This window comes from Erpetoichthys calabaricus, chromosome 1, assembly GCF_900747795.2.
Source record: "Erpetoichthys calabaricus chromosome 1, fErpCal1.3, whole genome shotgun sequence".
NCBI classification, from domain to species: Eukaryota; Metazoa; Chordata; class Cladistia; order Polypteriformes; family Polypteridae; genus Erpetoichthys; species Erpetoichthys calabaricus.
Window position 1 is genome coordinate 327,607,591 of NC_041394.2, and position 17,474 is coordinate 327,625,064.

Genomic DNA, 17,474 nt, shown 5'->3' on the forward strand with positions numbered 1-17,474 from the left:
TTTCAGTTGTAATCTAGCAAAGCAACAAACAACATGATGTAGAATTTGATGGTGCAGTGCACAACCTGGAACAAAAGGTTTGGTTAGCATGCAAGCTAATCATTTCTATGTATTTAGGTAACAATAAAGATCCTAAATTTTTAAAAAAAATGTTTCAGTTAAGTTTAAGAAATTGGGTTGCAACATTAAAGTTCACTTTTTGGATCAGCATTTTTGAATTTTTCCCTAAAAACCTTGGGTGAGAGATTCCTTGAGCATATCAAGAGAATGGAAAGAAGGTACCAAGGATGCTGGGGTGTTGATATGATGGTGGACTACTGCTGGAGATTTGAGCGTACCAGGAAAAGTGGACAAACAATGGGCCACTAAATGAAAAAAATAAAACTAGGAAGTGACAAAAACTGTAAGTTATATGGAAATCAATGTATATGTTTAAAAATATTCGATTGGTTACATTATTGTGCACATAATAAATTGTTTCATTTGTTAAATTTTAGTCAAATTCCTTTAAATTTTGTACTTCAATTTGACGTCATGGAAACATTCTAATTATTTTTTTTTATTCTGTTAATGAATGCAAATAAAAATAACTTCACAATTAGTTTTATTTATTTAATTTTGCAGAGCTGTGATTTGCTTACCTCAGTACAGATCACCGTCAATTGAGGTTGCCCTCCCTATATAAGTGTTAGAAGCAGCTATGGCGAACAGGGCAGAGGCTGGCTAGCGTGTTGTGGTTAACACCCCTGTTGTTATCAGAGCTTATGAAGCTACTGGAGTTCTGTGTTACAATGTTAGCCCAAAAGTAACTATTTCATTTTGAATACATGTTACTACAGTAACATGCTCAAAGATCAGGTGGATTAGTGACTCTGAATTGGCACCTTCTGTATTATTTTCCAGGATCGTGAATGACGATGGAACACCAGCGGCCTTTAAGCCAAACGGCTTTTATTGTTTGCTCCACCAACAAAGCCAACTTCCAAAAACTGCAACTCTGTACGCCAACTAGCAATATAATAAGCAATGTACAACGAGGGAGATAGCTAGGACTCTCACACTTGATTGCCCAATAGTGATAACCCATTTACACCTTATTAAGATTATTTCACTGCCTTGAGCCAAATGCTTTGTTAAAGTAGAACATTTCCGAGTCACGGCTTTTAAGGATTACACGAATATACGGTTTATCAATGTGTTTATTAAATCCTGTAACACCTGACCTCCAAAGAAACCACACTGGTGAGGTCCGTACAGCTGCTAAGGGAAAGGGCGGAGCTGTGACCAATGAGTTGCATAAGAAGGGACCAGGACAACTACCTGGAGTCGACTCCTGAAGAGCGTTTGCGAAAGTGAGCCTACGCGATTGGTACTGCACTGCCGGACAGCGACTAATATTTGAAGCCCATTTGATCACCGGCGGCGACGTCGTCTTCCGTAGCCATACAACGGGAGTTAGAGACGGCGATTTAGCATCTAGCAAAGCATACAATAAAGAAAGCTTTTAATCATTACTGTTGTCTCTTCAGCAGTCTGCTTTGCTTAGTGCAGTAAAGGGAACTCGTGAACAGAATTAAAACGATCGATGTGAAGGTACAAGAAAGCGCATCCAAGTAATGCTAAATCCAAAGGCGACAGCTTACGAGCCAGACGGGAGCCGGTCTCACCAGTTATATGTCGTCATCAAGAGCGACGGAAGTACAATTCGAAGCGCGTGCGTATTTTTGAGCGGCGTGTCACTACCTGCTCTGACAGTACAGAAAAAAAAAACATTTAACGAAGAGCGACACCGGGCAGCAAGCTGCGAAGTTCAAGTGTCGGATTGTACACTAGTGGTCAGCTTGTGTCGGGCTGAGAGCAGTGATCGAGCGTGGGGAGAATCCTGAAGCTACTGGGGTAAGTTATTGGAGTTCCGGGTTTTCATTTCTTTGCATTTATATAGCGCTTTTCCCACTTCTCAAAGCGCTCATCAATTGCAGGTTAAGGGCCTTGCTCAAGGACCCAACAGAGCAGAGTCCCTATTGGCCTTTACGGGATTCGAACCGGCAACCTTTCGATTGCCAGTGCAGATGCCTAGCCTCAGAGCTACCACTCCTCCTTTAATAAAATTCAATGTGTATACTACTGCCAATAGCCTTCCGTCAGATTTATTTAATAGATCTTCTTATACTTCAGTGGAAGAGTGATACGTGTAGAATAGTTGTTCTTTATCTTTATTTTAGTGCCCATGTCCCACCATGCCTCTTTGACTCGACTCCATTCACTAAACACATCTGAATGTTCAACCGCTACCTTAACGCTCCCCGACACGCACGCAATACATCGACAGTACAGGTTGCTCCTTTTCACAGTTCGAATATAGGCTTGGTGCACCGTGATGGCAGGGATGCGAGGGATCACAAATTACCAGTGGAAGAGAGAAAAAGAATCGTGTCACACTAGGCGAGAGCGAGAGGCACATTGAATGTTTTTCGCTTCACACTGTCACGTTTGGGTCACAGAATTGCACAGAAACACAGGAGATTGTAGAGACAGGAACTTTATTCAAACACGTCAAACGAAATGTCTCTTTCAGAAGTAAAATGAGCTCAGTATGCAGTTAGTTCTCGTTTAAAAGAATAGGCAAACATCATATGGGATCACAACTTGGAGCGGGACCCGCAACAAGAGCAGAGTCTGGGGCTTTTTCAGTATGCATACCGCCACGCGAGAAACATATCACGCGACAGAGCAGCCGCAAGAGAGCCCATCAAGTAAGGGAGCAATATGATGGTAGTATATCAGCGTTTTAAGAGGTTTTTTTTTTTTTGCGTTACAGGACATCAGCATTAACGTGCTCAGAGCCAGGTCGATGCCTGACAGTAAAACTGTAAGGTTGCAAGCTCAAAAAACATCACGTGAGACGAGAGTTCGTATCTTTCTGAAGGTATAACCATTGAAGTGGAGCGTGATCAGTCACTAATGTGAAATTTCGACCCCATAAGGAATAACGAAGTGCTTCCACGGCCCATTTAATCGCCAAACATTCTTTCTCAATAGTCGAATAATTGCGTTCCATTTCAAGTAATTTTCTTCTCATAAAAGTGATGGGTTTTTAATGAGGAAGAGCACCTTGAGACAGGACGGCGCCTAAACCAAATGCACTTGAGTCCGTCTGTAGAACAAAATCCTTAGAGAAATCGGGATTCCGCAAAACCGGAAAAGAAGATAGTTTTCAAATCACAAAAGGAACGTTCAATAATTTCTGTCCATAAAACAGGGCGGTCCTTTCTGCTTCTAGTAAGATCAGAAAGAGGAACAGCCCTTTTTGCAAAGTCAGGGATGAATCTTCTATAATTACAGACAAGCCCCAGAAAAGCACATACTTGTTTCTGCGTTTCTGGACGTGGGTAAGCAAGCAAGCAAGCATCTCTTCCAGTTTTCTAAATTGTGGCCTGAGTAAACTCCTGCCCATTGTATAACCCAGATGAGTCTCAGGCATACCCAACTTACACTTCTTAGGGTTAGCTGTCAAGGACAGCCTGAAGATTTTCTAAATGCGTTTGCCAATCATTGCTGAAAATCACGACATCATCAAGGTATGCTCCGGAATATTCGGAATGAGGACGCAATATCTGATCCATCATACGCTGGAAAGTTAGAGGCGCCCCATGAAGACCAAATGGGAGTCTAGTAAATTTATAAAGTCCGTCAGGAATCGCAAATGCTGTTTTCTCACAATTGCCAGCCTCAAGAGGCACCTGCCAGTAACCTTTCGTGAGATCTAGCGTGGAGATATAGGTCGCCTGACTGAGTTTTTCCAACAGTTCGTTAACGCATTTTGAGATCCGTCTTCAGACTTTGGGAACATCAGCGACTATAAACTCGAAACAAATCAAATCCAGTATCTTACTGGGGTAAGATTCTCAATAAGATTTAGGTATGAACCGGAATGGGCAATATGTCGGCGAGTTTTTTTTTTTTTTTTTGGTTTGTTTCGGGTGCAAACCTCGCGCGTAACATTCCATATTTACCGACCGGTGTTGTAAAGGTGGCGCTGAAGCTAAACGCAGTCACGGGTGCCTGGGAAGGTCGAAAGACAGCTATAAGGGGAGTCCGTGTTGGATCAGTAATGTAGGTGTACCATAATGTTTCCGTTTGAATCTTAGTAACCTCGAGGTTAGGTATAAATAATGGTGTTGTTTTATTATTTAGTGTTTTATTATGTGTATTTTGTTGTCGGATATTTTCAGTTATACTTGAAGTGTATGATTTCCCTGGCAGGCCCGAAATGGTATCTCCCTATGTTTAGGCAAGCCGACCCTGGGAATTGAGAAGCCTTTATAAGTACAGTTGTGACCGCAAGGCGGGGACGATCATTCCGAGAGATTTGAGAAGAAGGGTTAGGTAGTGGCACGGTGGCGCAGTGGTTAGTGCTGCTGCCTCGCAGTTGGGAGACCTGAGGACCTGGGTTCACTTCCCGGGTCCTACCTGCGTGGAGTTTGCATGTTCTCCCAGTGTCTGCGTGGGTTTCCTCTGGGCGCTCCGGTTTCCTCCCACAGTCCAAAGACATGCAGGTTAGGTGGATTGGCGATTCTAACTTGGCCCTAGTGTGTGCTTGGTGTGTGGGTGTGTTTGTGTGTGTCCTGCAGTGGGTTGGCACCCTGCCCGGGATTGGTTCCTGCCTTGTGCCCTGTGTTGGCTGGGATTGGCTCCAGCGGACCCCCGTGACCCTGTGTTCGGATTCAGCGGGTTGGAAAATGGATGGATGGATGGGTTAGGTAGTGTGAGGTACGCCAGGCTCAGAGGTGCCTGGTGGCTGAGCTGCTGGTTGATGTGAAGAAGTGGGTTAGGCTCCTGAGGACCAAAAACGGCTCCTGAGATTATTTTTTTGAGGAGTTGTATTTATGACGTGGGCTGAAACAGAGTCCAGTTTTGTTTTATTTATATATAATTTATATATAATATTAGGGTGTATTTTTACAATTTCTATTTTTTGTCTTCACATTTTTCAAAATTAGATTTGTTTTGTCACAGGATTATTTACATTTTTTGTGCATCCTTTTACATCAGCAACTTTTTTTTTCTTTACCATGGGATAATAAAATTGCCTTTTTTAAACATCTGCCTCTCTTATTACCTCCTCAGTCCTGGTTGGTCCCAAACTACTAGCAGGCCACCTGCTTTAGTAAACGGCTTATGACACCAGGAATTCTAGTTTTCATCCCACATTCAAGAAGAAATGTAGCATAAGTTATTTAATGTAAAAATGGGCCCTATGATGAACTGGCATTCCATTCAAATTTGTTTCTGTCTTGGGTATGGTGCTACTTGGATTGTCTGCATTATACATTTTTTTTTTCTGTTGTCAAAAAAAATAAAAATAATGATCTGGAAAACCATAAATGGAATGTTGGGCAAGGTTGGCACCAGGGAAAAATGTGTAGCCGGGCATCTGAAATTCTGAGAGGGATGGTGACATTTTGGTTGAAACAAGAGCAGCAGCATTACAGCACTGCTGCTGTGTGAAACTTTAGCTTCCCTATCAGTCCCAATAAATGGTGACGTGACAAGAACTCTTCGTTAAAATGAAATTTTTGGAATTCTAAAATTGGTCCCATTTGTTTCTTTAACTGATATTTCCACATGCCACTTATATTCTCTGCTCAAGAAATGTAATAAACTTATATGTTTGAATTCCTGACGCATACAACTGCCATAGCTGATAACTAGATCCTCTGAGTGTCTTCATATATGCCAATGCAGGATGAATGCACTCTCCATGGAATTTGCACGACTATTATAATTAGTAAGCTTATTTTACTTAATAAACAATGCAGGCTCAGAATAAAACTAAATTCATCACTCACACACTTTACTCCATAACTGATACACAAACATTGAGAAATTTCCACAAAGGATTGTTTGAAAAATTCAAAAGCTGCTGTTTTTTCTTCCCTCTGGTGATGTTTAAATGTGGAATGGAGTCCATGTGAATTGCACTAAGCTGACGTCGCTTTTGTGAATATTTATTGTGAGTATTTTGTTACCCCCATTGTATTTTGCGCCTCATGTTGTTTTATAATGCTAGCCCAGAGTTGTAGGAGATTGCCCAGCATCAGCCTGCTTTATTTTCACTACATTTCCTAAGTAGTTTAATATGAAGCACGATGAACTGCTGTTTACTTGTTAAAAGTATGGCAGGCAGAAGCTTCAACCTTAGCTATACCCCTGTAAGAAGCACCTGAAATGTTTAAATCTTTTTTTGCACAATTCTAACCTCTCCTTAATTAAATTAAACTCTGTTCTTTTCAAACAGATGAATAATGCTGTTGCCATTCCAGTGAACTTGTAGAGATATCTGCACACCATGGAGAAGAGAGTCATGACCATTAAAGAAGAGGACTGTGAATGTGAATCTGAACTCTACAGTCAGCCGTGTTTGCACATTAAGTCAGAGGACTGTGATTGGGAGTCAGTGGGCATTACAAAAGACTTGGAGCAGACAGCTATGTGTATTGATGTACAGAAATGTGAATTTAAAGACATCATCAAGGAAGAGGACCATAAATCAGAGTCTATATCTCGGTATGGTTTTCAAGATGAAGAAAGGACTGGAGTAGCCTCCTTGCAAGACTGGCACTGTTCTTTTCAGAGACATTCTGTCAATGTGAAATCTGAATTTTTAATGTTGGACATGGAGAAAGTATCAAGGAGAACAAAGGGAGACCATCCAACCCCTTCAAGTCCTCCTGGAGAAAGTAAGTCTAAAATGTGGCTTGTGTTTCTTACTTTAATAACTCCATTTGTATGTTATGCGTTTAAGCTTGAAAATTTTATGATGCCCATAATTGTGGCGAAAATTGAGAATATTTTTAAAATTGTGCAATTGTGCATCACCAGAAATGGGTAACATTTATCCTTGAATGCTTACGGAAGAGGAGGAGGGTTAAGGAGCATGCACTGATACAGCAAGTTGCTGCACCTGTCACACAACAAACCACCTCATGATCCCAAATTAGGACCTAAGCGCAGCGGGTGACACACTCCATTCAAACTAGTGAGGCATTGAGGTAACTGGGGGATTTTTTCTACGGCGGATTGAGTGCCAATACTGCCACCCAACATCAAGTTTTCCTTATTAGTTGGAGGACCTGCTTGCAGGGCTGGATGCAAGGTAACGTCATACCCAGGACGGAGCAATGGCAGGTTTAGGGCCTTACTCAAGGGCCCGGCGGAGTGGAGTTACTTCTGGCATTTATGGGATTTGAACCAGCAACCTGCTTGCAGGTTAATGTCAGGTTATTGAATGCATATATAAATCTTTGTCACATATATTTTGACAATCTGTTATCTCATTGTACATAAAAGGTGATTGGGCAGTTCTTAATAACTATAGGTCAGCAAGCTTTATGTGTATCATGGGTGAACTAATTTAGGAGCAGTTATTAAGGAAAAGCATCACATACCTAGAGGTGTATTAGTGAGCAGCCCACCTGAACTCAGAGGGGGAGGTCCAGATTCATGAATATGCTGGAATTCTGTGAGGAAGCAACCAAAGCATACAATAAGCAAGGGTGCATATGTTATTATTTATCTGGATTTTCAGAAGGCTTCTGATAAGGTGCCACCTGAAAGGCTAGCGATCAAAGTGAAGAAAGTGGCAGTTGAAGGCACTGTGAGTAAGTGGGAACCAAACTGGCTCAAGCGCAGGAAGCTAAGCCTTAGGGTAATGGTAGGGGGAACTTTTTAAGAAATACCGTATATACTCGCATTTAAGTTCTCCTGCGGATAAGCTGGGGCTTGACTTTACCGTATATAATTTCCAGTATTTTATAATGTTGGTCATATAAGTCGAATGTGGAAAACTCAAGCTGTTGGTCCAAGGGATTACAATATGCTAACGCTCACCTGAGAGAGTAACCACAGAGCACATGGCCTTTTATCTATGTATGGTGCCAACGTGACCACACAGCAATACCTGAAATATTCTGAAGTGACGTTTGCACTGATTTTTGTTTTTTGTATCTCACACCCTCATACACCTTTATCTTAAGAGCATCCCTTATCTACGATGGAGCATTTGATCAGAAGAAAATATGAAGCTGGTTTTAAATTAAAAGTCGTTGAAGTGGCAAAAAACATTTGTAACTGCGCTGCTGCAACAAAGTTTGATGTGTCTGAGAAACTGATGTGAGATTTAAGGAAGCAAGAAGATGTAAAAAAAAAAATATATATATTGTTATGATATTTTTGAACGGGCATATAAGTCGGGTCTGATTTTATGATCAGTTTTTTTGGTTTCAAGACCCGACTTATACACGAATATATATGGTAGGTTACCCCGTGTGAGTGAGTGCTGAGGCTCTTTTTAATATACATACATGTATGTGTTTGTGTGTGTGTGTGTGTGTGTGTGTGTGTGTGTGTATGTGTATATATATATATTTGTGACAGATAGGGGGCGCTCTCGCTCCCTTGAACCATTGAATCAGACACCACATAAAAGTCCAATATCTTGACCTTTTATTATAATAATGTGCACCAAGCACCCTCCACTCCACAATACTCATAAACCAATACAAAATCACTACAATACACAATCTTCCACTCCCAGATGCTTAGTCACCCTGCCTCCCAACTCAGCTCGCTTTGCTGGGGTTTCCCAGAGTCCTTTATAGTCCTTGACCTGGAAGTGCTTCTGAACCTTCAGTCCATGTGACTTCCTAGCACTTCCGGGTCACATCAAAACTCTTCTTTTTCATTCCGGAAATACATCATTTCCTCTGTCCATGTGCCTGGGACGTACTTCTGGGGTGTAGTGAAAATAACAGTCCCTGGGCCTCCCTGCATCGAATCCTGGCGGCCCCATGGTATCTAGCAGGGCTATGTATTAAAACTGCATTGTCCATGATTCCCTGCTGGCATTCGGGGAACCTCCATTCTGCAGGGAGGGCTCCATCTAGCAGCCTGGGGGTGTTGGCCGGGATGAATGGCCGGCCATATCTCAGAATATTATATATATAATTACAGTTGTGCTTGAAAGTTTGTGAGCTCTTTAGAATTTTCTATATTTCTGCATAAATATGACCTAAAACATCATCAGGTTTTCACTCAAGTCCTAAAAGTAGATAAAGAGAAACCAGTTAAACAAATGAGACACAAATATTATACTTGGTCATTTGTTTATTAAGGAAAATGATAGAATATTACATATTTATGAGTGGCAAAAATATGTGAACCTTTGCTTTCAGTATCTGGTGTGACCCCCGTTTGCATCAATAACTGCAACTAAACATTTCCGGTAACTGTTCATCAGTCCTGCACACCGGCTTGGAGGAATTTTAGCCCATTCCTCCGTACAGAACAGCTTCAACTCTGGGATGTTGGTGGGTTTCCTCACATTAACTGCTTGTTTCAGGTCCTTCCACAACATTTCGATTGGATTAAGGTCAGGACTTTGACTTGGCCATTCCAAAACATTAACTTTATTCTTCTTTAACCATTCTTTGGTAGAACGACTTGTGTGCTTATGGTCATTGTCTTGCTGCATGACCCACCTTGTCTTGAGATTCAGTTCATGGACAGATGTCCTGACATTTTCTTTTAGAATTCTCTGATATAATTCAGAATTCATTGTTCCATCAATGAAGGCAAGCTGTCCTGGCCCAGATGCAGCAAAACAGGCCAAAACCATGATACTACCACCATCATGTTTCACAGATGGGATAAGGTTCTTATGCTGGAATGCAGTGTTTTCCTTTCTCCAAACATAACGCTTTTCATTTAAACCAAAAAGTTCTATTTTGGTCTCATCCATCCAAAAAACATTCTTCCAATGTCCACTTGATCTTTAGCAAACTGCAGACGAGCAGTGGCTTTCTCCTTGCAACCCTACCATGCACACCATTGTTGTTCAGTGTTCTCCTGATGGTGGACTCATGAACATGAACATTAGGCAATGTGAGAGAGACCTTCAGTTGCTTAGAAGTTACCCTGGGGTCCTTTGTGACCTCGCCGACTGTTACACGCCTTGCTCTTGGAGTGATCTTTGTTGGTCGACCACTCCTGGGAAGGGTAACAATGGTCTTGAATTTCCTCCATTTGTACACAATCTGTCTGACTGTGGATTGGTGGAGTCCAAACTCTTTCGAGATGGTTTTGTAACCTTTTCCAGCCTGATGAGCATCAACAACTCTTTTTCTGAGGTCCTCAGAAATCTCCTTTGTTCGTGCCATGATACACTTCCACACATATGTGTTGTGAAGAGCAGACTTAGACAGATCCCTGTTCTTGAAATAACACCGGGTGCCCACTCACACTTGATTGTCATCCCATTGATTGAAAACACCGGACTCGACTTTCACCTTTAAACTAACTGCTAATCCTAGAGGTTCACATACTTTACGACTCACATTTTCCTCAATAAATAAATGACCAAGTATAATATTTTTGTCTCATTTGTTTAACTGGTTTCTCTTTATCTACTTTTAGGACTTGAGTGGAAATCTGATGATGTTTTAGGTCAAATTTATGCAGAAATATAGAAAATTGTAAACGGTTCACAAACTTTCAAGCACAACTATATAACATAAGAAGCATGTAAGCATAACAAAATATATATATATATATATAATATATATAGAATCCAACGTCTCTTTCTCTGTCTGCTTTCAGGAGAGAACTACTGAATGGATTTAGATCGGGTTTTTTTTTTTTTTTTTTTTTCTTTTCTACAATTTGCTTGAACATTCTGGTTGATTTTGCTACTTCTGTCATCGCGCTATGTATCATAGTTCGCTTGCAGTACCAATTTATTTGAACAAATCCAAGAGAGAGACAGTGGGCTGGGGGGGGGGGTGCAGTGCCTCCTCACTTATGTGCCAGGCACGGGGTATCTTACATCCACTTAGCTAGCAAACAAGAGAACTACTTCACGGATTTAGATCAGGCTGTTTTTCCTAGAATTTGCTTGAATATACTGGTTGATTTTGCGACTTCTCTCATCGCTTTAACAGTCATAGTTCGCTTGCAGTTGCTTGCACTGTCCTTGCACTGTCCTGTTTCAAATTTACACGGGCGGAACAGTGGGGCATGGCTTGTAATCAATAAACTGGTTAAGTGTGCAGATGATGTCAAACTATGTGGAAGGACAGATCATGCAGAATCAGCTAAATTGTTAACACAGTGAGAAAAGGAGAGGCAGTAATGGAAAATGAAATCAAAGCTGAGGGCATAAGGAGGATCGTAACCAGACAGACTAGAATAACTGAATGACTTTAGCCATTCAAAATACAGGACAAATAAGAAACAAAGTCAAGGATTTGTCTTTTGTTTTTAAAGAACTCAGTCCAATCATGGACACCGGGTGCTACATCGTCTCTGTATTTATCGTGTTGTACTAATGACAACATTTTCATGCCACGCAGGGTTAAGCCCCCTGCAACCAGGGAATGCACCAGCATCAGAAAATACAAAATGGCAATGCAGTAAATAAACTTTATAATAACAATATTTAAACTCTTCCCAAGAGAGGAATACAATTACAAAACCCAACCAGAATGATAGTTTATAAGAAAAAATAACAATTCTTCACAAACAAAATAAATTTTGTCCCAAAAATGGGACAAGAAATACATTTTACAAGCTGATAATTCATAATGCTTGAACAAAGGCTTAGGCAGTTTTGTGTCGGATGAAGCTTAATGTAAACACAGTATGTAAAAAAAATGTAATTCCTTCAAATATTTTTCCAATAAATATTTAAATTGTAGAAATGAAATCCATATGTTTCAAACCCCTCAAATAGAGGAAGAAAGGTAAGAAAATGTGTAAAATAAGGCCCAAAAAAAATAAAACCGATCTAACTCCTAACAATTACCAGATTGGCTCAGAGTGTTCACGCTGCTATCACGTCACCATCAAGTAGACCAAATGAAAAAAAAAAAGGCAAACGATGAACAGGAGCTCCGTGTGAATGGAACTGAATAAACACTGTAAACGAATGAGTCTCGACACACAGATAAAGGTTTGGGGCAGCCACCCGTATTTTGTCAATGGCTGCAAAAGGGTTTAGAAATAAGCAATGACATGCTCTGTTTGAGTTCCAGTCTGAACTGACTTGAGTTGTGAAATGATGGTAGCTTTAAAAGCCAAAACTGGAAATGTCATCTGAAGCCAGAACCTGAAATGACGTCAGTCTGGCCACCAGAACCGGAAGTGACATCGTTGATGTTGAATCAGGTAGGTTTTCCCTTATTTGGCCTGCAGAGACAACTGAAGTAGGTTTAGCGCACTCTGCCACCCCCTGGCCTGGCATGGTAATTACCTTCCACTTGGTCCACTCAGCTTCCTCCTAATTGCACGCGTGTGACAACACCATATACCAGTGTTTCCCAGCCATGAACCAACACCATTTCGTTAAAATTGTTTGTCAGTATATGAATATAAGGCATGACATGGATATTAATGTTGTCATTTCCTACTGCCAGGCCACAAAAGTCAGGCTAGGAATGTTAATGTCCACTATTAATGAATCTAGAAGTGCGAAGTTTGCTGTCTGGTATAATGTTCTAATTGTTGTCCCTGGAAACCCCCATTCTGCAATCTAATTTAATTGAAAGAAAGAATGAATCTAATAAAACAACCTGCTCAAAATTTCATGCAGCACATACTCGGTTTATCAATTGAGCTGCTTTAAACTCCATGGGGAGCCCTCCAACACTGGCATAAAGGTCTGAAAAAATGATTGTAAAACTAAAACTGGTTAAAAATCTTGGAAAGTACTCCCATAGGCAGTTCAGTTACAGTGTGCCCCCTTTGAAGACTCCAAACAATGTAATTTGCTTCAAGACCTTCAAGACACCTGCTGTCTTTTTTTGGAAATGTATGTGCAGCGGTTGGTAAGATTTCCTTCACTGTTATTTATGATTCAGTAAGTTAGGTCTCCTCTTAATGGCGGTGTGGAGAGAAAGTAGAACTGGTGGAAGTGCAGTCTTTTGGTGATGAAGAATGGCTGGATGAGGTTTTCAACCTCTGAAGTTTGTGATTGTTTGTAGTTATGTGTGGCTAAGATTAACCCAGTTTAATACCCTGCTGCAGTGTACCCCTGAATATTGAGTCTCTTACACAATAGAACATTAACCTGCTACTGTAAGCTGACATCATGTAGAATTCTATAGTCACATGGAATTTTTATTAGTCATCCCTAAAAACCATCTGTAATTGCCATACTTGCCAACCTGTACTTAAACCAGTAACACAGACATATACATTAAATGTGCAGCTGGCAGAATATCCTGATACTGTTATCAATTAGTGCTTTGTGAAAGTATTTCGCTAGTTTGTCATGTTATTTACCTGATATTGTTGGAATAGAATATAACTAGCTGTGATGGTGGGTTGTGTGTTTGGGCCCTGTGAAGGACAAGTAACTCATTCCCCATTAATTGGAATATTCTTTTTAAAATTTTAATCAACATAGTTTTATGCAGTTTTGTTAAGGTCATTTAAGGTTGTTTTTAACTACTTTAAAAATATTTTGCATCTTGGGGTGCTTACATTTTGGGTGCTGTTCTGGATACCATTGCTAGTGTCGTTGCTGCCACATGACACCAGGAAGTCGTGACTCATAACATCATCATCCCGACAGTATAATGAATAGCATCACACACTTCAGGGTTGTCCAAAACTCTGGATGATAAACAAATAGACTTTGCAACATTTCTAGCAATTTTTGACTTTAGTCCTTTAAAATGGCTTCATGCGTCTTAGACTAGGATTTGTATTGAATGTATTGGGCTTTGTTTTCTTGATACTTTTTGGCTTTGGTAATGACCCCTGCTTAGGATTTTGACTTTGATTTTTGCAAAGTCCTGATCTGTTATTTTCTGTTACCGCCATATTTTCATCGAGGGTAAAACCAATTTTGCCTTATCAGGACTGGACACTTCTTTCTTTATATATAGCGTAGCTTAGCATCCACTCTCTTTTATTTATATATATGTTTATAATATGTATATGTAGGAGCCATTTTCCTAGTTCTATGAGATTCATGAATGTTTTGCTGGATGACGGTGCATAATCTATGGGAGTTCCCTATAACCCCCATAAGTAGAAATGTCTTGGTATGTGCTTGCCATTTTTTGTACAGTTCTGAGTAAACGTTATTCTTCAGTTAGTGACAGCCTTTCCATGAGTAAGGTGTGGAAGGAATAAGGTTTTAAACCGTGCCAACCGGCCTACGGGCCTTTTGAGTGTGTGAAGGTAAATATGTAAGAAAACAGCACTTAATTTATGCCGTACGTTTAAAGCGTACAGAAGAAGAAGTTAAGAATCTTTAAGTAAAGAAGTAGAAGTAAAGAACTTTTAAATACAGAAATGACTAAAGTTTCTCAAGAAAAGCTAAGTTTAGAGAAGATACATTTTTCCTTTTTTTTTTTTTTGCCTTTTATTCTACGTATGTAACTTTATTTTTTCTTTTATTCTTGTGTGGATTATTTGCTTTTTACTTTCACTAAATATTTTAAAACAAACTTTTGGACTGAGAGATTTCTTTTGACACGTGTTTTACCCATGCTTGATCTGACCTTATGCTTCAGCAGCTACAATATATATATGTATGTATGTATGTATGTATGTATGTATGTATGTATGTATGTATGTATGTATGTATGTATGTGTGTATATATATATATATATATATATATATATATATATATATATATATATATATATATATATATATATATATATATAATTACAATATTCTCTCCTCCACACCTCCCAGCAAGCTTTGTTCTACTCCTCCAGACTCCAGCTCCCTTGCTTGTGTCTCCAGTAGTCCTTTATATAGTTCCTGACCCGGAAGTACTTCCGTTTTTCCTCCCACATGACTTACCAACACTTCCGGGTCAGATGGAGAATCCCAATTCTTTAATCAGCCCGGAAGTACTTTGGGGCTTCTGTCCTCATGACATCCTAGTACTTCCGGGCTGCAAGGGAAGCATGGCTCCCAGGTCCTTTCACAGCTCCCCCAGATGTATTATAATTGTGTATATATAGCTGTAATGGTTTGCTAGGTGGTCACGTACTTACTTTTCAACTAGAAATTTGGGTTTCATTCCCACCCGTTACATCTAACATTTTCTTTCATCTAGCATTTACCCTCACTATTGTTGTAATGCTCCCAAGTTGCTGCAAGTTGGGCCATAATGTCTCTGAATATATTTATTGAAATTTCAGTTTCTTTGCAATAGAAGAAAAATACCAAACAAGAATATTCTATACTAAGATGGACTAAATATTAACAAAAAGTGTGCAAAATGCAGAAGGTCTGAAGGTAATGAAGTTTGGTAATCTATAATTTGTAATCTTTTAACTAGTCAGGTAACTTGATTAGTAAGGTATATTACACTGAACACTTCTATGTAATTTATTTAAACCTGTCTAATTTGTACACTTATGTTTTTGTACAGGGTTGCAAGATAGTAACTGCTTCACCTCACCCTCCTATGGTGATTCCTCTCTTCAGAGCAGAGAACAACAGCCAGCATGTAAGGAAAACGTCAAGCAATTAACATCGGGAACAAGCACATTGCAGTACAGCTCTTTACATGTTGTAAAACTAACAGACTGCCCTGGCAACGCTCAACAGGCGCAAAATACAAATTCAGTGTCCTTGTGCTCCCGTCAAAAGCCGAAAAAAAAGTTTAAAAGAAAATCAAATAAGAAAGATCCACAGTCAAATCATTCGAAACAGAAGCCACATTACTGTTCTGAATGTGGCAAGCGGTTTTCCTGTGCAAGTAGTCTTCGGGTACACACAAGAATTCACTCGGGAGAGAAACCCTATTGCTGTGCTGAATGTGGGAAACGATTCTCTGACAGTAGTAGTATTCGGATACACACAAGAATTCATTCAGGAGAAAAACCATACTGCTGTTCTGAGTGTGGGAAGCGATTTTCAGACAGCAGCCACTTTCAGAGACACATGAGAATTCACACTGGTGAGAAGCCATACAGCTGTTCTGAATGTGACAAACGATTTTCCTGCAGTAGCAGTCTGCAGGTACATACAACAATTCACACTAGCCAAAAGCCTCATTGCTGTTCAGAATGCGGCAAACGATTTTCTGACAGTAGAAGTCTGCATGCACATTTAAGAGTTCACACTGGAGAGAAGCCTTTTTACTGCGCCGAATGTGGGAAACAATTCTCGTACAGCAGCAGTCTTCGGAGACACAAACGACTTCACACCGGGGAACAGCCTTACTGGTGTTCTGAATGTGGCAAACAGTTTACTGACAGTTCTAGTCTTCAGGTGCATACAAGAATCCACATTGGGGACCAGCCCTACTGCTGCTCTGAATGTGGCAAACGATTCACCCGCAGAAGCAGTCTACTAAGACACTCAAGAATTCACACTGGAGAGAAACCATATGGCTGTTCTGAATGTGGAAAAAGATTCTCAGAAAGAGGTACTCTTCGGAAACACACAAGAATTCACACTGGAGAGAAACCATATGGCTGTTCTGAATGTGGCAAGCAATTCTCAGACAGTGGCAATCTTCAGAGACACACAAGGACTCACGTGACAGAGAAACCTAAGAAATAGGAAAAATTGGCAACTTGTGTAAAACTGCTAAACTGCTCAGGTTTTCATGTGATGGTATAGTTTCACCATGGTGGGGTTTGATACTCCTCCACTTTTGTGGGTCTCCCAGAAACATGTTGCTCAGCACACCCTGCACTAGAACAGATAAAGGCCATATGAATAGAGTAACAATTTGAGGTGAAGAGATTGTCTCAAGTGTTACGTCATACTATCTTGATCTGTTGTTGGCCTTACTGAGATAGAAAAAGCACATGCTGTTTGGGGAATAAAATAAATATCAATGACTACAGGCCAGAACTCGTGTGTTACTACTGCTGATTTAGCAAGGGGGTTAGTAAAAATGAATGTAGAAGACAAATATTGATAAGCAAATTTAGTCGGGTAACTGATGCAAGTTAACTGTCTTTAATTTTCAGATGTGAAAAACCAAATTATTTTAAAGGGAGTAAAATAGAATATTTAAAAATGATTGTGTGTATCAATTACTACAGGTATTTGAAATAGTTACTAGAAATGTTTTGCTATTTTTATTAGTGAAGGTACACAATTTGTATTTGTTACAATGTTTTGCGTAAAGTTTTTATTTGTGATTTTATAACTGGAGCACAGGCAGTTTATTTGACTTATTCAGAATAGCACAGACGTGAAGATTGAAACAGCAGTCTTGTGGTTTAAAGCCCTGTGCCTTAAATGAATGTCGCATTACGTATTGTGTCAGACATGTTGACTGCAGTTGCTGATCTTGTCACTTGACCATATGGATTTACATAAATGAAAATCAGTGATCATGTCACATTTAGTACCTTGAGTGCCAACCTTTAACCACAGTTGTGCTTGGACCTTTTTCTGACAGTGGATAACATGCTGACTGTATGAAAGG

The 17,474-nt window shown here is 40.0% G+C and overlaps 1 protein-coding gene across 1 annotated transcript in view; it reads left to right on the forward strand.

Moving 5' to 3' along the window:
* The first annotated feature begins 1,251 nt into the window (after positions 1-1,251).
* Positions 1,252-17,474, forward strand: part of LOC114664683 (oocyte zinc finger protein XlCOF6-like) — a 42,877-nt gene continuing 26,654 nt past the window's right edge. Inside the window, exons 1-3 of the mRNA XM_051927917.1 lie at positions 1,252-1,896; positions 6,299-6,740; positions 15,456-16,541. Coding sequence (XP_051783877.1) covers positions 6,350-6,740; positions 15,456-16,541 — 1,477 coding nt within the window. The 5' untranslated portion in view covers positions 1,252-1,896; positions 6,299-6,349. The remainder of the gene's footprint in view (positions 1,897-6,298; positions 6,741-15,455; positions 16,542-17,474) is intronic.